At 38.6% G+C, this 26,750-nt stretch overlaps 1 protein-coding gene across 1 annotated transcript; it reads right to left on the reverse strand.

Moving 5' to 3' along the window:
• Positions 1-18,260: 18,260 nt before the first annotated feature.
• On the reverse strand, positions 18,261-20,047 carry LOC142143099 (serine/threonine-protein kinase SBK1-like). Its single transcript, XM_075200812.1, has 3 exons — positions 19,930-20,047; positions 19,442-19,644; positions 18,261-19,040 (listed from the first exon to the last, which is right to left on the reverse strand). Exons 1-3 carry the CDS (start codon positions 20,045-20,047, stop codon positions 18,261-18,263), a joined length of 1,101 nt encoding a protein of 366 aa, XP_075056913.1.
• Positions 20,048-26,750: the final 6,703 nt, after the last annotated feature.

Here is a 26,750-nt window from a genome sequence, read left to right on the forward strand (position 1 = left end):
GCCCTGCACAGAAACAGCTTCCAAAAAACTGCTGTTTCAGTGATAAAAAAAAATAAAAAAAAATATATCATACTTACTCCCCCTCTTCGGAAGCGCTGTCTTCGGGTCTTCTCTTAACTCTTCAATTGCGCATGTCCAGTGCCAAGAACTGGACATGCGCACACAGATCCCCTCTCTGTCTCTGCAACGATAGTTGCGTCGTTGCAGAGAGAGAGCGCTGAGTGACAGGGAGGGATCATGTGATCCCTCCACACATGCGCTGTCCAGCTCTGCTCTTCAGAGCAGAGCTGACAGCATTAGATTTCTTCAATTCCGATGATGTACGCCAGCTGAAGCTGGCGTACATTAACATGACAAGTTCCCGAAAAAAATGTTTTCGGGACTTGTTAGATTGCGGCCAGGAGCAGTCACCATTCTGTTGAATGGTGACTGCTCCCAAAAACGAAGAGGAATGCAAAGCAGCAGATATCCATGATATCTGCTGCGCTGCCCCCTTAATAAATTTGCGGAGGACACTGTGGGACCTTAATGACCCGTTAAAAGCACTATCGTGCTTTATTAAATATGCCCCTTTATGCCTTAATTCTTAAGTCAAACAGTAATTGCTCCGGGCCTTGTGCCCTCTATTTGACCACGGGCCTAATGCCTGAATTACGCCACGGACTTTTGCCTGACCTAACTATATGGTTAATACTAACCTGCTCCGCGCAGGATTTTTCCCGACGTTTTGGGTCTGGAAGACCCAAACCGGCGGTGCTCCTTTTCGTTCAACATGCTGGATCTGGCTGTCTTCTTGGCGTGGCCGCTCCTATCCTTGACAAAGGTTCCCCACCGCTGTGGTTTTCTTTTCCTTTTCCCGTCGGCATCTTTTCAGGTCCATCGCTCTGGATGTCCAACGATGTCCTTTCTCTTCTGCCTCCTCTGATGGACTTACAAATGGCGTTGGGCTTAAATAGCTGATGTCGCATTGATGATATTACGTGAGACGACAGCTCTCCATGGTGATGTAGCGAGCCCTGATTGACTCACCACAGCAATGAAAATACAAACAGCTGTTAAATGGAGGACAGCGGGAAGTGAGCACTGATTGGCTCACTTACCCATTGTTGCCGATGCCTGAAATGGAAGAAAGTGAAGATGTCAGAGAGAGAGAGTTGGTTTAGAGTAAGAAATGGAGAAACTGTTGGATCTGGTGTCACAGAGAGAATCAGTTTATTTAGATGTCATAATTAAAAGCACAGTTGGATATTAGAGAGACTTTTTTTATATGGGATGCTGACACATTTGGAGAATCATTACTTACTTTTGAGGATATCCTAATGTTCCATATCAGTATACATGGTTAACACCTACTTGTCTAAGGGGCACATTTATCATTCATCGGCAGAAATGAGAAATAGTTATCAATCCTTATCGCATGGATAAGGATTGATCTATTTCTCAAATTTATTAAAAATGGAACACAGAAACAGCAGTTCCGAAAAACTGCTGTTTCTGTGATAAAAAAAAAATCACACTTACCTCCCTTTTCGGGACGCGCTGTCTCTAGGATCTCCTTCACGTCATCTTCGTTCCTCTTCTTCTTTCCATTGCGCATGTGCAGTTCCACAAAGATCCCGGTCTGTCTGCAATTCTGCGAGCGGTGAGTGACAGGGAGGGATCATGTGATCCCTCCACACATGCGCTGTCCAGCTCTGCTCTTCGGAGCAGAGCTGACAGCATTGGGTTTTTTCATTTCTGATGATGTACACCAGCTTCCATTACCAAGACAAGTTTCCGAAAGAATTTTTTTTTCGGAACTTGTTAGATTGCAGCTGGGAGCAGTCACCATACTGTTAAATGGTGACTGCTCCCAAACACAAAGAGGAATGCAAAGCAGCAGATATCCATGATATCTGCTGCGATGCACCCTTAATAAATTTGCGGAGGACACGGAGGCACCTTAATTACTCGGTAAAAGCACTATCGTGCTTTCTTAAATATGCCCCTAAAACACTGTTGAACCTTTCGTTCGTTAATGGAAGAAAAGAACAGTGATTGCAATAAAGTATAATGTAATTGCATCAATGTTTAACAGAAGTCTTTATTTATCAAAATAAAAACACTGGAATCTATTATATAAATAAGTTTCTATCTAATTAAAGGTTGAGGAGTTTAGATTTTTTATTAATAAAAATGTTGGTGGGATCAGAAACCAAACTGTCTTCCACCTACCAATGACTACATTGAATTACAATTAATATAGTAAGCAAGTGTTATATAAAATATATGCAAACCACAAAAACAAGTTAAAACGGATGCAATGAAGAGATAACAGTAAGACAAAATACTTATTATTAAGAAGAGAAAAAAAAAAAAAAAAAAAACACCACCCATATGACAAACTCCCCCTCTCCACCCCATTATTTCCCAAAAATCATAAATAGAATGAACAATCTCACCACTTTGATCTTTTTGTTTCTGGATCATCGTCAATGTTGTCAGAGTAATCCCAAGTATTACAAGTGTATTGTGTGTCGTTGTTGGTGTCTGAGAAACATTTGTCAAAGTCATTGTGGTGACTGGTTCAAAAGCAAATGTTCACATGAACAATTCCTGTGATAGCAGAGACTATATTTACATTAGTAATAGCTTGCCATGGATTTGAAGTTGTATATTGCAATTTTATCTATTAAATTAGTGAGGTCTAGACAATCTCTACTCCAGATTAAGGCTGTTTTCTATCCAAAAACTCAAAGTTGAGGGGCTAGAATTAGAAAATGATTATTCTGAGGTATAGGTCACAATGATATATGCCACATCACTGTGGCTTTCAACAATAATAAATTCATCTTCTCCCTCTACTATGATCACTTGGTCCTTGCCTTCTCTCATTTCAGCATCTTCTTCTATCACAATCTAAAAGACTTCCTTTGGAATATCTGCAACTCCCCATTGAAAGTCAAGATTATTCAGGACAACACCTACTGGATCCCTGGAGAGCAGAACATGGAACATATCCTGAGCCTTCCTACTGAATTTCTGCCAGGATCTTGGAGATGGAATATGAGGTACAAGACTTTGCCAGTTGATGAACTCCTGGAAAAGTGGATCTTCATCCACAGGTCTTTTCCACGGATAGGATCCAGTGAATGCAACAAACAGAAGCACACCAAAAGCCCAGACATCAACAAAAAGAAATTGTCATATTTCAAGTCACAGAGTTCCTGGGACATATATGTATGATAGGTGACATAGATGGAACAAGGGTCCCTGCACGCTGAGTTAATCCAAAGTCACTCAGCTTGATGTGATGGCAAGCTTTGTCTATTAGAAGTACATTAGCTGCCTTCACATCCTTGTGCACCAGTGATTTACTGTGCATGTACTCTAGAGCTCTGGCCAGCTGCATTGCGCAACGTTTCACCACCTCTTCTGGAATTCCAACCTGAAAAATTATAATACATCATTTTTAGAAGTATCTGGTAGAAAAAAAAAAATCTTATTATGAAACTTTTAGATGGTAAATATTATTAAAATGGTGGGAAGACAGCCATTTTCTGCTCTGGTACATAAATGTCACTAGTTGTCAATGATAATAAAAAAAATATATAAAAAACATAAGTGAAGCTGAAGTTGGCATTTAATCCTCATATTAAAAAAAAATCTCAACTTTGTACCCATCTGTGATCATATTATTCCAAAATTTTGGAATTTGTTCAGGAATATTTACACATAATGACTCATTGGCTCATATATATCAGCCAATTATAAAAACCACAAACAATGAATGTATCATGCAACATTTTTCACATTAAGGAGATCCAAATTTTGCTCTACTTACACCACGCTGAATGCGGGAATAGAGGGATCCGGCAGGTGCCAGCTCCTGGGTCATAGTGTAGTGGTTAGGAGTCTCAATGAAGGTGGGATGAGTAGAGATGATGCCTTCACAGCCTGATAGGTAGATGGATACAAAGAGCTCATGGAAGAATAATTCCTGCGTGGTCTGGTTCTTCTTCACTCGTTTAAGGCAACACTTTTACCTGATCAGAGAACGTACAATGTTGTACAATGATTAACATACATTAGTTAAAGAATTTACCATCAGTAGCTTCTGCAGGAAGCAACCTCATAATTTCTAGTATGCAATCCAAAAAAGCCACATTTATGGTAATACATGCATTAGACATCTACAGAGCAAGAATTGTACTTACACTTCATAAGACAAACACATTTAGCAGTACCCACTTTAAAAATATATTATGGGTCAAACGTTATCTATCCTTGGTGAAATCATTCTAGAACCTATTTATGACTATTATCTTACCAGTTTCCCTCTTGAACCATTACAACTTGATCATAAGTCCCCTGGCCCAGCTGTTTCAAGACTTGAAGGTCTTCCATCCTAATCTAGAAGATGATTGCACAAGTCCTGAAGTTTGAGTTTACACTAGGGGCCTGATTCATTAAGGATCTTAGAACAGACAAAAGAGAAAAAGATGGATTAACAGAGCACTCCTATCCAAAATAGATCAAAGGTTAATACCAATACGTATCGGGCAAAATGCCTTTATTAATGATCATGAAAAACACATCTATCCAAATGATGTAATTAAACCTCATTGGTAAAAAGTGAAATATTAAAATATAGAAAAGATATTGGTGAGAAGAAAAAGTAGTAGTGTATTAAAACCATAGGATAATGGAGCCAGATAGGGAGACAGGGAGTATATATTGGCTTGCTACAAATTAGTATGGTCAACCTCAATTACCCAGGTGGAAATATATTGGAACGGGTGAGGGACTGATAATAATATACCCTTGTGGGAATAAGAGAGCATAAGGAAAGGATTATTTCTATAGGTATAATGTGTATTGACTAGTGATAACAAATGGTATCAGAATGTGATGGGACAGAAATGCTAATGTCCCAAAAAGTATGTTCTTTACTGATATCTGTATGGTTCAATGCACTAGAATAAATTTAATCCATTATCTTCCAAAATAATATATGTACAACGCATCAAAGGACTGGTGGGAAAAAGGTATGTTTAAATATATATATATATTATTATATTAATACCACATACTGTACTATCACCATATAATAGAAATAGCTGGATCTATAGTACTCGGATATCAAAGCAGCGTGTAAATGAAAGATATTGCCCACCAGGTATGAATAATTATAGCTCTCTCTAAAATAGCCTGGAACTAAGTATGATAGTAGCGTTTACCCTGAAATCCCTACTAAATAGTGTAAAGAGCTCTATTGTGTATTAAAATTAAACCACATAGTTGGTAATATCACAAGCGCTAGCGGCATCACCGCACACTGGCTCCACTTCCGGGTATGACGTCAATGTTGACGTCAATTACCCACAAGCCCAAGTTCTGAAGTTTGAGTTTACACTAGGTTTTTGTGTGTTACATGAAAAAACAGTTAGTGTTTAACTTATGTGCAAAACAGAACACACATTTGCACCCCTTCCACTGTAACATGGTTTTGTCCAAGAGACTGAAATAAGGATCCTCTTCATTTAAGATCCTTAATGAATCAGGCCCTAGATCTGTAAACAAAATAAATTTGCTTTGAGCAAATGTGTGAAAGTTATACAGTATATATCATAAAATTGCAAGGGGGGTGGACTGCACACAATAATTTACAAATATATTAAAGGTGCTACACTGCTGTGACTGAAAGTACAATACACAGTCCAAGAGGCAGTTGCACTCTTGAAGCACAAAGACCATATTTATACATAATTAAAGACAGATACTGTCAAACTCAGCAGTAATAAAAACTTTATAATAGAACAACTAGAATATACATGAGGTTCTTAGTGCACAGTTTGATCAAACTGTAGGTGCTGATATACGACGTCAAGGTCACCTCTTTTATTTGGGCAACTATACTAACAATTGATAACTTTATAATAAGGGACTTGCCTCCTTTAGTGCATATAAATTACAAGGAATATTGGTAGGAACCAGACTGCTCTAATTAAAAACACCTATGGATAGATGGGTGAGGTGCTGGGCCAGAAATAAGGCAGCCACAACCTTAAAAATTTCAAGAGGGGATGGTCTGAACACCCTAATTTCCAAATATATTAAAGCTGCTACACTACTGTGACTGAGAGTACAATACACAATCCAATATATGCATTTATACACAAAGACAGATATATGTTAAACTCTGTAGTAATATAAACTCTTTAATATAATTATGATAATAAACATGAGTAGTAACTTGGCACAACCATGTTGCATTGGAGGAGTAGGAAAGTTTAAAATGTGATGGCAGATTTATATTTGGAGTAGGGCAAGTCCGAGATCAACTTTAAATTTCAGTATAAAAATAAAGCTATCAAGTAGTTGTGAACTACATGAAAACGTAACACCAGTATTTAACCAATGTGCAAAATAATAAACTAATTTGCATTGGAACATGGTTTGTCCCAGAGAAAATGTACTTCTTCTTTTGCCTTACTTTCCTTAACGAATCAGACCCGAGGTTCTTACTGCACAGATTGATCAAACCTTGATATGGTAGATGGGCATCCACAGTTTGATTAAATGTGCACCAAGAACCTCATGTTTATTATAGTTGTTCTATTATTATAGAGTTTATATTTCTGCATAGTGTAAAATACATCTGTTTTTAATTATGTCTAAATATGGTCTTAGTGCTTAAAGAGTGCACCTGCATCCTAGATTGTGTATCTTACCATAAAGGAATAACATTGCCAAATCCCAGCGTAGTGTATCCTTAATGGTGAAGAGAGAATGTATGAGGACATTCTCAGCAATTCTACTTATAATCAGAAACACTGAAAAATGCAAGGTTTAAATTCCTTACTATTAGCAAATTTCATACTAAGGGCTTTCACAAGTCTATTGCTATCAAGTACTACATATTACCAGCTTGTACTGCACAGTGTTCATAAAGTAAGTGTACATATTTCAAAAAGTATTAGCAACATTATGATGGATATGAAACTTTAGAGCACTAAAATTGAACTTACCTAAGCAGTAAAGCGTCAGGAGAAGTTGGATATTCACAGAACCTGCTCCAATGACTCACAGAGCAGGTGTAGTCCAAGAAGTAGGGTATAATCTGCCTCAGAGGTCCAACCTTGTACAAGTTGTCCTTGGTATCACAGATAAGTCCTTACTGATCAGTTCACATCAGATGACTGAAGTGTTTAAACTATATCATGATCAGCCTTATATTGGGAGTTCAGCCAAGGACTTGAGGTTACTCCCTATCCAGAGATAATTGAAAGTCCATAAACCTCTATTTAAATGCAAATGAATGTATCACCTAGAACTTGTCCATTTATGATTAAGCTATTGTGATTGCATTAGATGTGGATTGACCACAATGGATGGCAGGGAGGGTATTATGTTGTATTATTGCTTCTTTAATATAATTTATACACAAGTTTTGAGAAATTTGCACATGTTGCAATCTTTCTACCCTCCTCAGTTATGCCAAAAACAGAAATGTACATGGAAAAAAAAATCACTTGGTATTTAGGTTACCACTGTCGTGGGCTGTGAACATAATTGTGCATTTCATCAACAAGTAGTTAATTTTAATGTATATTTACTTGTTTACAACAGTAGCAAATTGTTAGTCATATGTTGAGACTAACGTGTCTGCTGTGACAGTTGTGTTGGCTGTGATGTGAATAAATATTATAGAATATAGTTATAATATACACAGTCATTACATGCAATGCTTCTGGGGAACAGGCAAGATGAGGGGTGTTTAGGACATCTTATATCTATTTTAGCCTTGTACCTATAACTCATATTTGCCATAGTAACAAAAATGCTGCCTAGGTGAATCAGTATTATTAAATCACAAACTAAAACAATGTACGGCAGAACAAATGCCTTTGTAGGAGTATTTTGATAAATTTGATTTACGTCACATTATGTCTGTTTTTAAAAGAGGTTTTGCTACATTGGCTGCTGAGGAAAATGGACCCTTGTACCTGCTAGTGTGTTAAGGAATTAAGAATGTAATCGTTAATGGGGCAAGGCCTGGTGTGAATGAAAAATATTCTCTGTACAGAGAGTAATTTGTAATATGAAGGGGCTATGTGAAGAAACAGTAATAATAATCTCAGATATAAGCCTTGTAGACAAGTTTTCCAGCTGTTTATGGAACTCCATTGTCATATACTTACTAACTTGTCTTTGTAATAAAATCTACACAATCAAATCTAAAGTTAAAATCAGAGGAAGAGTTTAATGCTGTAGAAGTAGAGTCCTCTAACTTGGAGAGTTCACCAGGACCAAAAACTTAGGGGTAGATTTATCTAACCTTCTGAAAAGTAAAAGTGGAGGTGTTGCCGTTAGCAACCAACAAGATTCTATCATTTATCTAGTACATTCTAGGAAATGATTGGTTGCTATGGGCAACACCTTCAGTTTAACGTTTTAGAAGATTTGATAAATCTGTCCCTTTAGTGTGGTTGAAAATTGACCACACATAGAACAGAGTAGATGATTTTTCAACAGCATTTACCAATATGTCTGATAATTATCTAATCAATTTTGATAAGATTTTTGATCTGGCATAGAGGTTAGTATGGGAACACACGCTGTAACATCGGCCCAATTATCCGACATTGCATAATGTGCAACTTGCATTACTATGCCACAGAGAATGCCATAAGGAACTATACTGGATTTTAATATTAAATAGTTTATTCCGGAAGGCAAGGGGTTTAGTGAGTATATAAAAATAAATAAACAAAAAATAATTATGTAGGACCAATTTAAAAACTTTGGCGTGTATGGCTGCAAAGCTGGTTATGACTGCAAAATTTGAGTACTTAACAACCTTAATGGTTGTAATGCCTAATGGATTAGTATAAAATAAAAAATTTTAAATGTTACATTTTAGGTATAGTTAGGTACCTTTGACGTAAAGTGCAGATTACAAACACTTGATGAAACAGCAGCAAAATGGAAGGTAATACATATACACGTCTATTTAGACATCCATGCTTACATTACTTCTGCAAGCAACGTTGTTCTTTGTTAATAAAACTGTTGTATTTATACCGTTCAAAAAAATTAAAATAATCCTCCACCATTCTTTGGATGTTGATAGTAGGATCAGGTGGAGTTACACAGGTGTCACTAATTCTGGTCAATTCTTTTACAGTAGACAAGACCAGGGGGTAAATGAATCAAAGTGCGAGTTTGCCAGCGTGTTTAAATCGCGTCAAATCGCGGGTGTTTACCCGCGAGTTTTAAAAAAAAATCTGGAAATGTATCAAGCTGCGATTTTGACACTCATGTTCGAAATCGCTGGTCATCTCTGGCGATTTTGAGCGATGTAAACACTCCCGAGTTTGGCAAACTCTCCTGTGTTGTAACAGTGAGTTGTCAACACATCACTGTTACACTGGCCTGTCATACAGCTGCCGGTGCTCCGGCAGCTGTTAAAATGTTAAAGAATAGATCAAAGTTTAAAAAAAAAAAAAAAGCGTGAGGTCCCCCCACTATTCATGCTTAACCCTAGTGCTGCCTGACTAGTGCTGGTCCTGTGAAAATCGGGGAAAAATTTTGTGTGGGGTCCCCTCGATTTTCACTTTACCAGCACTAGGCAAACTAGCCAGGGTTGGCGCACTATAGCAGGGGGCCGCGCGGCAGGGGTCCCCCTGCCATAATGACTAACCAACCCTAGACTGTTCAGCGCTGGGCTGGCTTTGCCAGCATGCTTTGCCAGTAGATAACTAGTTGATAGCTGGCAGAGCATGCTGGGACTTGTAGTTTCACAACACCTGGAGTGTCACAGGTTAGCCATCACTGGCCTAGGGAGTGGGGTCCGCCGAAAAAAACGAGCGGGACCCTCCTAGAAAGAACCAGCACAGTGCTAATAGCACTAGGGATCTTCCTACTACCCCTGGGCTGTGGGTAGTAGGGTAATACGGCGAAAAAGTTTGAAAAAATAAACGGCCGCCATTTTGTTTTGTGGAACTACAAGTCCCAGCCAGCCAGGTTGCCAAAAACAGTGTGGCCATGCTGGTGCTTGTATAACTACAAGCACCAGCATACCCACAGCAGCCAACATGCCCTGACATCCCTGGCTTGCCTGGGTGCCACAAAAATAAAATAACAACACCCTTGTAAATACAACACATATTTATTAAAAATAAAAACCCCACAATAAATACACTAACCACCCTCATTAAAACCACATCTATTTATTAAAAATAAAAACACCCCAAATACTCACCAAAGATGTCTACTTTCTTCTTCCAAAGTTCCAGGCTTGCCCCAGTCCCAGCAAATTTGTACTTCCAAAATGGCTTGAAAAAATTCAGCATCACTTCGGCCAGAAGGGCTCCATATTTGTAACATCCCGAATCTTTGTTCTTGATTGTAGAAAAATAATAAAAGTCTTTATCCGCCGCAAACACCTCCTACTATGTAGGAGGTCCGAACCGCAATGAACTTACGTTCATTGCGTAAGCTAAAACTACAGTATAATGTGATTTTCCCACGCTAGTCGGGGAATCACCTAATACTGTACCTAGAGCTTACGCAATACGCAAGTAACGTAGCTCATTACGCATGCGCAACGCTACTTGCGTAAGCTGTATTTACTGTATTAGGGATGTCAGGGCATGTTGGCACTTGTGGTTCTCCAAGTGCCAACATGCCCTGGCTGCCGTGGGTATGCTGGTGCTTGTAGTTATACAAGCACCAGCATGGCCACACTGTTTTTGGCAACCTGGCTGGCTGGGACTTGTAGTTCCACAAAACAAAATGGCGTCCGTTTATTTTTTTCAAACTTTTTTGCCGTATTACCCTACTACCCACAGCCCAGGGGTAGTAGGAAGAGCCCTAGTGCTATCAGCACTGGGCTGGTTCTTTCTAGGGGGGGGCCCGCTCATTTTTTTCGGCGGACCCCACTCCTTAGGGAATCCAGCCCAGCGCTGAACAGTCTAGGGTTGGTTAGTCATTATGGCAGGGGGACCCCTGCCGTGCGCCCCCCTGCTTTAATGCCGCCAACCCTGGCTGGTTTGCCTAGTGCTGGTAAAGTGAAAATCGGGGAGACCCCACGCAAAATTTTTCCCCGATTTTCACGGGACCAGCACTAGTCAGGCAGCACTAAGGTTAAGCATGAATAGTGGGGGGACCTCACGCTTTTTTTTTAAAAACTTTTATCTATTCTTTAACATTTTAACACTGCCAGGGCAGTGTAACAGTGATGTGTTTCTACAACACGCTGCTATCAAGCAGCGTGTTGTATCTGTCGTGTTTTGAAGCAAACTCTCCTGAGTTTGCTAACTCGCAGCTTCATACATTTGAGAGCTGTATAGCTGCAGTGGCAAACAGTCGGGAATTTGATCTCTGGCGATTTTGCAAGTAGCGATTTTGACAGAAGCAGAACTCTGGCAATTTTGCATGAAATCTCAGCTTCATACATCGGCAAGTTTCAACTCTCCCGAGAAAATCGCTAGAGTTGCAAAATCGCACTTTGATACATTTACCCCCAGATGTCAAAATGTTGTGCTGAGACATTTGCATCATCCCTGGGTCTCTTGAGAAAGCTAAGCTTTTTACTGTCACGTAACACTTGAGCTGTCATCTTGCTCACCAGGAGCTCCTTGCATCTCTTCAGATCTGGGTCAGTTGGAAACAAAGAGAAGACATAGTTCTTAAACCGAGGATCAAGCACAGTAGCCAAAATGTAGTGATCCGATTTCAAGATTTTGATAACTCTTGGATCCTGGCAAAGCAAATAAAGTACTTGATCTACAAGTCCGACATACTTAGTGTAATTGCTTTGTTTAATCTCCTCCTTCAGTTTCTCAAGCTGTTCTTTCTAAAGTCTAATTAAGGGAATCACTTGACTCAAGCTAGCAGTGTCTGAACTCATTTCACAGGTGACTACTTCGAATGATTTCAGCACCTTGCACAACACGGAAAGTATTCTCCACTATGCTTGTGTAAAATACATCCCCCTCCTTTCCCGATGTCATGGCTTGTGGAGTAGGCGTGGATGGATTTTCGCTGTTCGTCCATCCCTAGAAGCATATACAGGGTGGAATTCCACCTTGTCACCACCTGTTGCTAATAACATTGCTCTTCTAGCTGCTGCAATCTCCTACACGCTGTTGCCGAATGTCGGAAATGTCCAGATATTTTACAAGCCACAGACAGCATCTCCTGCACGTTCCTGTCAATTTTTAAAAAGTTCTGCACCACCAAGTTTATTTTGTGAGCAAAACAGGGAATGTGATGAAATTCACCTAGCTGTAATGCTCTCACAATATTGGTGGCGTTATCAGAAATTACATATCCTGAGGAGAGTCCAAGCGGGATAAGCCATGTTGCAATGATATCCCTTAGTTTTTGTAACAGATTGTCAGCTGTATGCCTCTTAGTGAAGCCGAAGATACACAAAGAAGCCTGCCTCTCACAAATGTGACATACTTGTGTTCATGCTGCTGCTGCTATTCCTGCTGATGAAGGCGAATCACCAACCCAGTGGGCTTTCACAGTCATATAATCTTTAGTTTGCCCAGTTCCGCTTGTCCACATATCTGTGCTTAAGTGTACAGTGAATAGAATGGCATTTTGTAGCCCAATAATCAAATTTTTACAAACCTTCTAGTAGAGATGAGGAATATCTTTTCTTGTGAAATGGTGGCATGATGGAATTTGGTAACGTGTACAGAAGACCTCAAGTAACTGTCTAAAACCAGCTGCATTAATAGTGGATATTGGACACAGATCTAATACTACCATAGTCTGTGATCCGCTTTGCAAATGTGTGACAGCTTTCATACTTGCTTCCTCTTGCAAAGGAGTGTTTAACAGTCAATTGTTGAAAACTACTAGTAGTCTTCTTCTTGGTCTGCTTATGGGATGAAGATCGACCCCCAGCAGCAGCAGTGGGACTAACGCTCATGAATTCTTCTGAGGAATCCAAGGTATTGGAGGAGTCATCTAGCCTTACCAACTTGGATGCAGGACTAACTCCAATCGCTATTGAGGATATTGATGAGGATCGTGCTGTGGGTGAAGATTGCAGGCGTCGGGATCTAGCTGAGAGAAGGGACCTAGCTAATGATGGACTGCTTGTTGTTTTAGCATAAATTTCTGATTTTCCCAACAGCTTGCCATGACAATATACGTAACAGAGATTTGTTATACCTTTGTTATTTCTGCCTCTATTTATGTTTGAAGGAAATATCTATATATTTTCAACTATATATATATGGTATATGACTAAAAAAACAAACCATGCTAAGTTTATTTGCGTGCTATTAAATTGATCTTCGTCTATCTTGGTCTGTGTGTGTGTTTATGATAGGGAATTTAGATTTTAAACTCCAATGGGGCATGGATTGATGTGAGTGAGATCTCTGTACAGTGATGTGGAATTAATGGTGCTATCAGGGCCTGGTCAACCATGAGTCTGATTAGTCTGCAGCCTGGGGCGCAGGATCCCAGGGGATAGGGCGTGGAGCGGACAGCCCCAACTGTCACTGCAGACAGACAGCATGACTGCAAACCTGATGCTGTTAGCTGCCTTTCACTGCAGCCATGGATCTCTTAGGCAAGCCTTGCGAGATTTCCACATCTCATGAGACTTCACTAAGCATTTTATGTCCCAGACTGACAGGGAGGTGGATTTACTGCAGACTGCCCGTCATGTAGAAGCAAAACTGAGGTAAGTGAGTGGATCGGTGGGGAGGATAGGGTGTATGGTTGTTGGGGGTGGGGGAAATAGCAGGGGGGGGGTTGAGGAAAATGGCTGCAGGGAGAACAATGACTGTAGGTGGGGGTAAGGAAAATAGCTGCAGGGGGGTTATGGCTGCAGGGGAGTAGGTGATGAAAATAGCTGCTGTGGGTGAGGAAAATATAGCTGTAAAGGGGAGTTAAAGAAAATGGCTGCAGTGGGAACAATGGCTGTAGATGGAAGTATGGAAAATACCTGCAGGGGGGACGTAATGTAAGTGGCTGCAGGGCGGGTTGAGGTAATGAATATTGCTAAAGGGGAGGGGGAATGAAAATAGCCGAAGGGGTATATAAAAAATAGAGAAACTTTGGGGAAAGGGGGGGGGGGAAATCATCATCATCATTTATTTATATAGCGCCACTAATTCTGCAGCGCTGTACAGAGAACTCACTCACATCAGTCCCTGCCCCATTGGAGCTAAATTCCCTAATATAGACACACACACAGACAGGGAGACAGACACTAGGGTCAATTGTTGATAGCAGCCAATTAACCTACCAGCAGAGCCGTAACTAAGGTGGTGCGGACGGCGCCGTCGCCCCGAGCGGAAGTTTGAGGGGGCGCAGCAGCCGCCCGCTACCTTCCCCTCTGTGGCACAAAGTAAAAAAAAAATATAAAAAAATAATAAAATAAAAAATTATTGGGGCCCCTCCCCCACCCGCTCATGCAGGGGGGGTGCCGCGAGTCGGGGGAGGGGGGGTCGGTTGCCGCGAGTCGGGGGAGGGGGGTTGGGTGCCGCGAGTCGGGGGAGTGGCTAGTGTGGTGGCTGGTCAAACAATGATCACACTGTCTGTCAGAGTGTGTATAAAGTTATTTGTCAGGACCCGCCCCCTCCCCTTCATGGATGCTGTGCTCCGCTCCACCCCCCCTCTGAAAAGAAAGTGAGGAGCGGCCATTGCTGAGCAGAGAGAGTGAGTCCCCTGCATCTACTGCTGACTGCTATGCTGACCATCCAGGAGGGAAGAAAAATAGGTAAGTAAATGTTATATTGTAATTAAAATATATATTTAAAAAAAAATAGGAAATAGGGTGCTCCATCCAGGAGCAAAAACTGAGTGAGTGTAGTGGGGAAGCAAAAGCTATGGGGGCAGGGGACATGAAAATGTATAATGATTATTTTTTGGTATTGTATTTTTTTGTATTTCGCATTTATGTATTCTCCCCTGTCCCTCTCATCTACCCCACCTGTGCCACCTTCTCCCCAGTCCCTCTCATCTACCCCCTTGTGCCACCTTCTCCCCAGTCCCTCTCATCTACCCCCCTGTCCCACCTTCTCCTCAGTCCCTCTCATCTACCCCCCTGTCCCACCTTCTCCACAGTCCCTCTCAGCTACCCCCCTGTGCCACCTTCTCCCCAGTTCCTCTCATCTACTCCCCCCCATGTGCCACCTTGTCCCCAGGCCCTCTCATCTACTACCCCCTCTGTGCCACCTTGTCCCCAGGCCCTCTCATCTACTACCCCCTCTGTGCCACCTTGTCCCCAGGCCCTCTCATCTAATACCCCCTCTGTGCCACCTTGTCCCCAGGCCCACCTTCTCCCCTGTCCCTCTCATCTACCCCCTTGCACCATCTTCTCCCCTATTCCTCCTACTTGTCATCCTGCAGCCCACTTCCAGCACTGGGTTTATATGTATTTAAAAATCCAAATTTATATAGTGTATGTCGTGTAAAGTAGAGGAAATAGAAAATTTGTCATTTTCATATTTATAATCTATGATTTCTATTTTCCTCCACATAGTGTCTATTGCAAAAAATACAGGTAAAGCCAAGGGCTCTTATATATCTTCCCTATAGTGAGAGAAATTTGTATAGGTTACACCTGTATTTTTGAGGCTACCAACAACACAGCAATACAAAAGAATTCATTCAGTAAAGTGCTAGCCACACCCCCACATTAGGTTGGCCACACCCACTTGGCAAATGTCACTCCTACTTAGATGGGGGGCGCCGGTGCCCTGTCTCGCCCAGGGCACTAAAATGTCTAGTTACGGCACTGCCTACCAGTATGTTTTTGGAGAGTGGGAGGAAACCGGAGAGGCCACAGAGAGAGACTTTCTAGAGTCAGATTTCAGAGAAAAAGACTATCTTGAGTCAGATGTCAGAGGAAATTGTCTAAAGTCAGTAGTCAGAGAGAAAGAGAGATAGAGAGACTGTTCAATGTCTGAGATCAGAGAGATGTTCCAGATCCAGCTGTCACAAAGAGAGAGAGATGGGCGAGAGCCATAAAATCACAGACAGGGAAAGACATTTTAGAGAGAGATGTCACAGAGAGAGAGAGAGACTGTCTAAGGTCAGACATAATATTGAGATAGATGTCAGAAGTGACAGTCAGATTATACAGAGAGATCCTCTTGAATCAGATGTCCCAGAGATAATTTTGAGTCACAGGGAGAGCGTGATATGTTATTAAGGTGCTTATGAGACAAGGGCGACACTCAACGTAAATACTGTCCCAGCAACCCAGGTACCCACCTGATCTTGAGGGTCTGAAATAAGACACATGGTACACTCCTCACCAGTAATCCCGCTGTCTCACTTCATGCTAAATAGCCCTAGCACTTCTACCTGGGGAGGAAAGCAGACAAATTACAGTGGTGCGGCTGGCAGAAGAAGTGTATGAGGTGAAGGCCAGGAGTAGAGTCTTTTCACTCTACTACGCTTGCCAATACCTCGATTAGCTCTAGGCCTGGGCACGGAGCTATGGACATTCGGGACAGGGAAAAATCCCGCCTGAACACCCTACTCATCATGGTATTGATGAGGGCCCTACCAAGAAAGAAACGAAGCCGGAAAATGTTACTCACCAGGAAAAACAGTCTTCTTGATAACAGTCTCTATGCTGCCACTTGGAACCTAGAAACAGGTGTGACACAACAACAATCACCACCATAGAAAAAGCTCACTATCTCTAATGTGCCTCCCACACCAGAATTATTCTACAACTTAATAACAGCAAACAAGCAGCACCTGATCCTATTAACAGTCTAAGTTATTGGCTGATGCGCAACACTAACGCGAAACCTCCGATGGGTGTAGTGCACTACTTACCCCACAGTTCAAAGGTACGCAAGGCACAGAATGCAAGCGTTACTGGATACCAAAAGCCTACCTTTAATGGGGGCCTGACATCTGGATCCTATAGGGTAAAATATTAAGAAAGATACATAGACAAGACAATAACTTACAGCACAGTTTTTTTCCTAACCGGACCACATCACAAATGATTACAGTTACTAGGCCTCACAGTACAAGTACACAACAAAATGGCTGCCTACACATTAGATGGGGACAGACCGGTCATGTTCTCACTATGGGAAATTACTACCTAATTACTGGCCTAATGCCACTTTCAACCCACAGGCCTCATGGCAGAACTTGCCCACAGGCCTATAACCTGGTACTGTGCTCCCCTGAGGTCTTTTGCCTGGTGTTATGCCTCTTAGGCTGCATAGCCAGCTGTGCCCTCTCAGGCCTTCCACAACTGGCACGTGGGGAAAATAGAGAGAGTCTTGAGATAGATTTCAAAGAGGGAGAGATGAGATAGCGTAAGAAAAGGAGAAAAAGTGTTGAATCTGATGTCACAGAGAATCAGTTTATCTAGAGGTCATAATTAAAGACAGATAGTCTAGGGACAGATGACATGGAGATACAGATACAGTGCCGAGTTAAATATTAGAGAGAAATTTCTTGTATGTGATGCTGACACATTTGGAGAATAGTTACTTTTGAGGATATCCTAATGTTCCATATATGTTTACATGGTTAACACCCACTTGTCTAAAGACTGTTGAACCTTTCGTTCATTAATAGAAGAAAAGAACAGTGATTGCAATAAAGTATAATGTAATTGCTTCAATGTTTAACAGTAGTTTATATTTCTTAAATTAAAAATGCTGGAATCTATTATATAAATAATCTATATATTTAACAGTTGAGGAGTTTATCTTTTTTATTATTAATAAAAATGTTGGTGGGATCAGAAACCAAACTGTTATCTAAACATTAATTCTATATCTCAGCAACATTGTTATAACCATCTTATACCTTCCAATAACTACATTGAACTACATTTAATATATCGCATATATGCAAACCACAAAAATGAGTTAAAACAGATGCAATGAAGAGATAACAGTAAGACAAATATAGAATATTACTTAATATTGAGAAAAATCACCCATATGACAAACTCCCCCACTCAACCCCATTATCTCCCAAAAATAAAAAATAAAATAAACAATCTTACCACTTCGATCTTTTTGTTTCTGGGTCCTCGTCAATGTAGTCAGAGTGTTCCCAAGTATTACAAGTTTAGCCTGTGTGTCGTTAGTGTCTGAGAAACCTTCATCGACATCATTGCAGTGGCTGCTTCAAGAGCAAATGTTCATATGAACAATTCCAGTGATAGCAGGTACTATACTTACATTAGTAATAAGTTGCACTGGCTTTGAAATTGAATATTGCATTTCCAATTGTATCAATTATATTGGTGAGGTCTAGCCAATCTCTACTTCAGATCCCAGATTAAGGCTGTTTTCTGTCCAAAAACTCAACGTTGAGGGGCTATAATTAGAAAATGATTCTTCTGAGGTATAGGTCACAATGATATATTCCACATCACTGGGGCTCTCAACAATAATAAATACATCTTCTCCCTCTATTATAATGACTTGGGCCTCATCTTCTCTCATTTCATTATCTTTTTCTTCTACCACAATCTGAAAAACTTCCTCTGGAATATCTTCAACTCCCCATTGAAAGTCAAGATTATTCAGGACAACGCCTACGGGATCCCTGAGGGTAGGATCTTTGGAGAGCAGAACATGGAACATATCCTGAGCCTTCCTACTGAATTTCTGCCAGGATCTTGGAGATGGAATTTGTCGTACAAGACTTTGCCAGTTGATGAACTCCTGGAAAAGTGGATCTTCATCCACAGCTCTTCTCCACGGATAGGATCCAGTAAATGCAACAAAGAGAAGAACACCAAAAGCCCAGACATCAACACTTGGATCCAAGGCTAAGAAACTGCCATATTTCAAGTCACAGAGTTCCGGGGACATGTATGGTATGATGGGTGACATAGATGGAACAAGAGTACCTGCACGCTGAGTTAATCCAAAGTCACTCAGCTTGATATGGTGGCAATCTTTGTCCATTAGAAGCACATTATCTGGCTTCACGTCCCTGTGCACCAGTGATTTACTGTGCATGTACTCTAGAGCTCTGGCCAGCTGCATTGCGCAACGTTTCACCATCTCTTCTGGAATTCCAACCTGAAAAATTAGAATACATAATTTTAGAAGTGTCTCCGTTAGAAAAGATCTTATAATCTTCTTTCTGAAACTTTTAGATGGCAAATATTAAGATAGTGGAGAGACAGCTATTTTCTACTATTATACATAAATGTTACTGGTTGTCAATGATAATAATAATAATAATAATAATAATAAATAACCTATAAAATATTAGTGAAATTGAAGTCAGCATTTTATCCTCATATTAAAAAATATCCAATTTGTATTATATTATTCCAAAATTTTAAGGACATTTACACATGATAACATATTGGTTCATCAACCAAATATAAAAACAAATATAAATATAAAAACACAAAGGATGAATGTATCATGTAACACTTTTCACATTAAGGAGATTTGAATTTTGCTCTACTTACACCACGCTGAATGAGAGAATGAAGAGATCCGGCAGGTGCCAGCTCCTGGGTCATAGTGTAGTGGTTATTAGTCTGAATGAAGGTGGGATGAGTAGAGATGATGCCTTCACAGCTTGACAGGTAGATGGATACGAAGAGCTCATGGAAGAACAATTCCTGCGTGGTCTGGTTCTTCTTCACTTTTTTTAAGGCAACAGATTTACCTGATCAGAAAAAGTACAATGTTGTACCTTGATTAATATATATTAGTTAAACAATTTCCCATCAGTAGCTTCTGCAGAAAACCATCTCATTTCTAGCACGCAATCCAAAAAGAGACACATTTGAGGTAACACATGCATTAGACATTTACAGAGCAAGAATTGTACTTACACTTCATAAGATAAACACATTTAGTGATATCCACTTTATAAATATGTTATGGGTCAATTGTTATCTGTGCCCATCACTGAAATCTTTCTAGTACCTATTTATGTCTATTAACTTACCAGTTTCCCTCTCTCGAGCCATTACAACTTGACCATAAGTCCCCTGGCCCAGCTGCTTCAACACTTGAAAGTTGTCTTTTGATACCTGCTGGATCTCAAAATGTTGAATGTCCTCCATGTTAATCTAGAAGATGATAGAACAAGGCCTCAAGTTTGAGGTTAGACTCGATCTGTAACCACAAAAGACAAAAATGTTTGGAGCAAATGTGTGAAAGTTTGAGATATATATATATATATATATATATATATATATATATATATATATATATATATTATATATCATACAATTTCAAGGGGGGATTGGTCTGCACACAATAATTTCCAAATCTATTAAACAAAACAGGCTACACTACTGTGACTGAAAGTACAATGCACAGTACAAGAGGCAGGTACACAGGTGCACTCTTTAAGCACGAAGACCACATTTATAAATAATTAAAAACAGATACTGTCAAACTTAGCAGTAAAATAAACTCTATAATAGAACAATGAGAATCAACATGAGGTTCTTAGTGCACAGTTTGATCAAACAGTGGGTGTCCATCTATGACATCAAGGTCACCTATTTCACACTAACAATTGATAATTTTATAATATGGAACTTGCCTCATTTAGCCCTATAAACTACAAGGTAGGTAGGATCCAGACTGCTCTAATTAAAAACACCTATGGATAGATGGATAGGGTGCTGGGCCAGAAATAAGGCAGTCACAAGCTTCAAAATAAACAAAATTTCAAGAGAGGGTGATCTGGACACCCTAATCTCCAAATAAATTAAAGCTGCTACACTACTGTGATTGAAAGTACAATAAACAATCCAATATGAATATTTATACATAATTAAAGAAAAGTATAACTCGGCAGGAACATAAACTCTATAATAGAACAACAAGAATAAACTTGAGGGGCCTGATTCATTAAGGAAAGGAAAGCAAAAAAAAAAGAAGCACCTTGGTAAAACCATGTTGCATTGGAGGGGGAGGTAAACTTAAAATGTGATTGTAGATTTATAGTTGAGGTAAGGCATGTCCTAGATCAACTTTTAATTTTAGTGTAAAATTAAATCTGTCAAGTATTTGTGTGCTACATGAAAAATAACGCCAGTATTTAACTAATGTGCGAAATAATAAACTAATTGGCACCCTTTTTTATTGTAAAATGGTTTGTCCAAGAGAAAATGTATTCTTTTGCCTAACTTTCCTTAATGAATCAGGCCTGAGGTTCTTAGTGCACAGTTGATCAAACCTTGATGTGCATCCACCGTTTAAACAAAATGTGTACAAAGAACCTCATGTTTATTATAGTTTTTCTATTATAGACTTTATATCATTGCAGAGTGTAAAATATATCTGTCTTTAATTATGTATAAATTGGTCCTAGTGCTTAATGAGTGTACCTGCATCTTGGATTGTGTATCTTACCATAAATTAATGACATTGCCAAATCCTAGCTATGCATATCCTTAATGGTGAAAAAAGAATGTATGAGGACATTCTCAACAAGTCTACTTATCAGTAAAATGCAAGGTTTAAATTGCTTACTATTAGCAAATTTAATACTAAGGGCTATCACAAGTCTATTGCTATCAAGTACTACATATTACCAGCTTGTATTTCACAGTGTCCATAAAGTAAGTGTACGTATTTCAAAAAGTATTACCAAAAATATGATGGATATGAAACTTCAGAGCATTAAAATTGAACTTACCTAAGCAGTAAATGTCAGGAGAAGTTGGATATTCAGAGAAGCTGCTCCAATGACTCACAGAACAGGTTTAGTCCAAGAAGTAGGGTAAAATCTTCCTCAGAGGTCCAATCTTGTACAACTTGTCCTTGGTATCACAGAGAAGTCCTTAGTGTACAGTTACAACAGATAACTGAAGTACTTAAACTATATCATGATCAGCCTTATATTGGGAGTTCAGCCAGAGGCTTGAGGTTACTCCCCATCCAGAGATAATTGAAAGTCCATGAACCTCTATTTAGATGCAAATGAATGTATCACCTAGAACTTGCCCATTCATGATGAAGCTATTGTGATTGCATTATATGTGGATTGGTCACAATGGATGGCAGGGAGGGGATTATGATGCATTGTTATTTCTTTAACGTAATTTATACACATGATTTGAAGACTTTGTAATTGTTACAAACTTTCCACCCTTAACAGTTATGCCCAAAACAGAAACTTACATGAAAAAAAAAATCACTTGAATATATATTTTAGTTTACCAATGTTGTTGGCTTTAAACATAATTGTGCATTCTACCAACAAGTAGTTGATTTTAATGTATATTTACTTGTTTACAACAATAGCACATTTTTACCCAAACATTGAGACTACAGTGTCTGCTGTGACTGTTGTGTCGGCTATGATGTGAATAAATATTACAAAATATAGTTATAATATACACAGTCATAATATGCATGCTTCTAAAGGAACAGGCAAGATGAGGGGCGTTTAGTGCATCTTTTATAAATTTTAGCCTTGTACCTATAACTCATTTTTGCATATTAACAAAATTGGATCAGTATTATTAAATCACAAACTAAATTAATGTATGACCAAAAAAACTCTCTACAGGAGTATTTGATACATTTGATTTACATCACATTAAGTCTGTTATGGGGCAAGGCCTGATGTAAAAGAAAAATATTCTCTGTACAGAGACTAATGTGTAATATGAAGGCGCTATATGAAGAAGCAGTAATAATAGCCTTAGACATAGGCCTTGTATACAAGTTTCCCAGTTGTTTATGGAACTACATTCTTATATAATTAATAACTTGTCCTTGTAATAAAATAATAATCGAAAGAAAAATCAGAGGAAGAGTTTAATGCTGTAGAAGTAGAGTACCATCCTCTAACATGTAGAGTTCGCTAGGACAAAAATCTTGGGGGTAGATTTATCAAAACTTCTAAAAAGTGAAAGTGGAGGTGTTGCCGTTGGCAACCAAAAAGATTATATTGATCATTTATCTAGTACATTCTAGGATATGGTTGGTTGCTATGGGCAAAACCTTCAGTTTTTCATTTTATAAGGTTTGATGAATCTGCCCCTTTTGTGTGGTTGGAAATTAACCACACACATAACAGAGTAGATCATTTTCCAATAGCATTTACCAATATATCTGATGATTATCTGATCAATTTTGATTAGATTTTTAATCGAGCATAAAGGTTAGTATGGGAACACACGCTGTAATATCGGCCCAATTGTCCGACATTGCAGAATGTGCAACTTGCATTATTATGCCCCATAAGGAACTATACTGGATTTTAATATTTAATGGTTTATTCCGAAAGGCGGGGGGTTAGTGAGCATATAAAAATAAATAAACAAACAATAATTATGTGCGACCAACTTTAAAACATTGGCGTGTATGGCTGTAATGCTGAATATTACTGCAACATTTGAGTACTTAACAACTTTAACTGTTATAATGCATAATGAATTAGAATACAATGGATTTTTATAAATGTTACTTTTTATTATTTGAAAAGATATAAAATATATGCTTAAATAAAATTTATAGGCCTGATTCATGTCGGAAGCAACATGCGTTTTAAAGAAGAGTACAAAACGTGTGCATAGTTCTGATAATATTCAAATCCAATCGTTGATGTTAATTCCATTTTAACCATTTTAACCTCAGTATAAGTACGTTCTTGCTATTTGTTGCCATATGTAGATTCACAGAACAGACTGCAGAATATGCACAATGTATATGTGCAATTTAAAGTACCACCAGAAAAAAATTCCTAAAACTAATTTGCAACTCTTAATACTATATTCCATCAAAAAAAATGTTTAAAAAGGTTTTTATTTACATTATTTTACTGCATGTTCTTAGCGCATACTGTACATACAAAGAATTTTTTGTAATTTCTCTTACTTGCAAACACCTGTTCTGGCACATGTGCATGTGTATAGTGATTACTGTAAGTCGGCACTTACACCTGCCCTGTAGCTGTTGCAAAAAAATACGGCTACAAATCACGTACGTACAAGATACCCTGACCTTGAATCATCAGCATCTGTGTAGTCACGCCCTCATTGAACATTGCATACATTAGTCCACCCTTTCCCACGCTTGCTCTGCTCTTTAAATCAAAGGCCTTTGTAAGTGTCATTTGCATGCGGACATAAATTGCATGCATCTGGGTTCACTGGTGAATGTCCCTTTCAGGCGCATGTGCAGAGCAGTTTGAACACAAGTTTATTTGCATGCTGTTACTTGTGTAAAAGATGAATCAGGCCCTATAAGTTTACCTTTGCTTGAAGGTTGCATTAGTAATAATAGTAATTGTGTTTATTACATTTACTATTGATTAAAATTAAATTTGATGTAGCCCTTCCAAACAGCACCTGCCCTTAGCAATGGCTGTGCTCCAATAACACAGATTGGATGTCAGTCATACATGACACAGGGGTGATATGTGGAAAGTAAAATCAATGTCACTGATGTGCAAGACCCAGCAGCACCTTCAGCTGTAGGTCCATACTTACATGTCATATGCAGTAGTCATGTAATATAACACACAGTTCTAGTCAGTGCTCCTCCACGTCCTGTGGTTGGATGCACCAGATAAGTCATGTGATGTAGTAAGAGATTGGTCAGACTAATTCCTGTAATGCTGTGATCCCGTTCTCCTTGATCCACACAATTTACACAACATAGCCAAAAGTATGTGGGCACCGCTTCCAAGTAGTGTTTTTGGCCATTTCAGCCAGATCCATTGCTAACCGTTGAATAAAATCAGGCACACAGCCAGCAATCTTCATAGTCACACAATAGCAGTAGAATGGGTCTGTTAAAGTTGTATATATAATAATAATAACATTTATTGTCAGCAACCTGATTTGCAATATTATTATATATTATTGTTATAATACATATTATTATTTTGAGGAATTGCTGGTGCAATACTGTGAAAAGGCTGGGAACTATATCTTGTGCAAATATCTCTTCTAAGAATGTAGATCCGTGAAGTTAGTCCTGATTCATTGTTAGCCATCCATGTGACCTCTGTGATGACTTCATTTTGTAAACACAACCACCATTGTAAAAGTTTTTAAATTGACCTGCAGCAAACTGAACGGACACTCTCTCTGCTAAGAAATCATGGTCTGCAGGCTGTATGGTCTGTATGGTAAATTAACTCTGTCTTTGGTAACTATGTAACTTAAGATCTAAAAATGAAGTAAATCTCCTTTTATTGCAAAATCTACAATTGGACTGGACAATATTGATTTATTCTGGAAATTAATTCAACAAGATGGGGCTGTAATCGGATTTTTCAATCTTTTTGCTATGGCCAATCATAGCATATCAACAAGAGAGTGGAATAAGGAAAATGGTAAGAAATCATTTTATTTGTTGAAGAGCTGAAGGCTTGTCCATTAGTTGAAAGTTGCTAAAATGAATTCTGGGACATTTAAGGCAAACTTTTGTCCTGAAATAGCTAATTTAGTTGTAGATTTTGCTGTAAAAATGTAAGTTTAAATGTAGTTTTATATGAATTTGTTCATGCTGTCACAAATCTAATATTAAGTTGGTTATATAAATATAGAAAAAATAGGTATCTTATTTAAGCATGCCAATTGAGAAAACTGTACTATTTGATTTAATGTATATTTTCAGGCCTCTGTATTATGTAAATTTGAAAGTAATGTGTTAAATGTATATTGTTGCATAAAAATATAAAGCTTAAAATAGCACTGTATTTTTAATAAGTTCATTAGTTTAAGTTGGAATTCTTAGGAATCTTAAAATGGCTGCTGTGTAAAATGCCACATAGATCGGCCATTCTAAAGTCAAGCATGGTGTTCATGCAATAATATATTGTATAGTATATGAAAAACATTTCCTTTTGTTGGCATGTTTGATATATATATATATATATATATATATATATATATAGTAAAGTATTTTATAGAAATAAGAGGTAGAGTTGTGACATCATGAAAAAAAATAAAAATTGTAGTTAATTAGGAGATTTGTAATAGATTAAGAAACTAAGTAATTTAAAACGGTTCCAAAGTAATTTTTTTTTATGTCTAGTTTCAAATAAGTCTGATAATTGTGGGGCAATTGCCTAAAGATACATACTAATAGGTTATTTATATAGGCTCATATTTAACAGGCTTACAAGATAACTTTGCAGAGAAGACCTGTGTTTAAAATCTAAAATCTAAAATAAAAATAGAAAAAGTTTTTTATTTTGTAACTTTGAAAGAGAATTATGTTGCATGGGGAGGGTCAGTACAATGTAAATTGGCAGCTAAAACTTGTATTGTTTATTTAAATTTTTCAACTGGCTGTTGGGATTACCTTAAAATCTTAAATGAGTAATCTTTGTTCTTAGTATCAATACCAATATTCTTCATAAAAGGATATGTTTACTGTATAAACAGATACTGCAGACCATTGAATAGGGCAAGACTATTCCCAGCCACTGCTTTTGTTTTTTCTGAGGGGGGGATTTCAGAAACTCACAATGAAATGTTTATGAATGAACAGATAGCTTGAATACTGCATGTGTTTAACATTTGATTAGAAATACTCTTGTATAACTAAAAACATTCTTTTGTTGTTACAGAGGCCAAGGATTCCAGCTATGAATTAGTTTATTAAATACACTTTAAGTAGATACAATATCTCTTCATAGATTCGTGTTGTAAGTTGTATAACTATGATTTTGCAAGCATATTATTTTTTTATTATTATTATTCATTTTTATTTATAAGGCGCCACTAGGTATCCGTAGTGCCGTACAGGTACAGACAGAAACACGATACAGGGAGAGACAGCATGGAA

The sequence above is a fragment of the Mixophyes fleayi genome, chromosome 3, assembly GCF_038048845.1.
Source record: "Mixophyes fleayi isolate aMixFle1 chromosome 3, aMixFle1.hap1, whole genome shotgun sequence".
NCBI lineage: Eukaryota > Metazoa > Chordata > Amphibia > Anura > Limnodynastidae > Mixophyes > Mixophyes fleayi.

Excerpts from the sequence above, each read along its gene's own strand:
- LOC142143099 (XM_075200812.1), bottom strand. The coding sequence starts at position 20,047 with ATGGAGGACATTCAACATTTTGAGATCCAGCAGGTATCAAAAGACAAC. Across the intron at positions 19,645-19,929 it reads GGCTCGAGAGAGGGAAACTG|GTAAATCTGTTGCCTTAAAA; the intron begins GTAAGTTAATAG and ends TTTTCTGATCAG. Across the intron at positions 19,041-19,441 it reads ATTCTCTCATTCAGCGTGGT|GTTGGAATTCCAGAAGAGAT; the intron begins GTAAGTAGAGCA and ends CTAATTTTTCAG.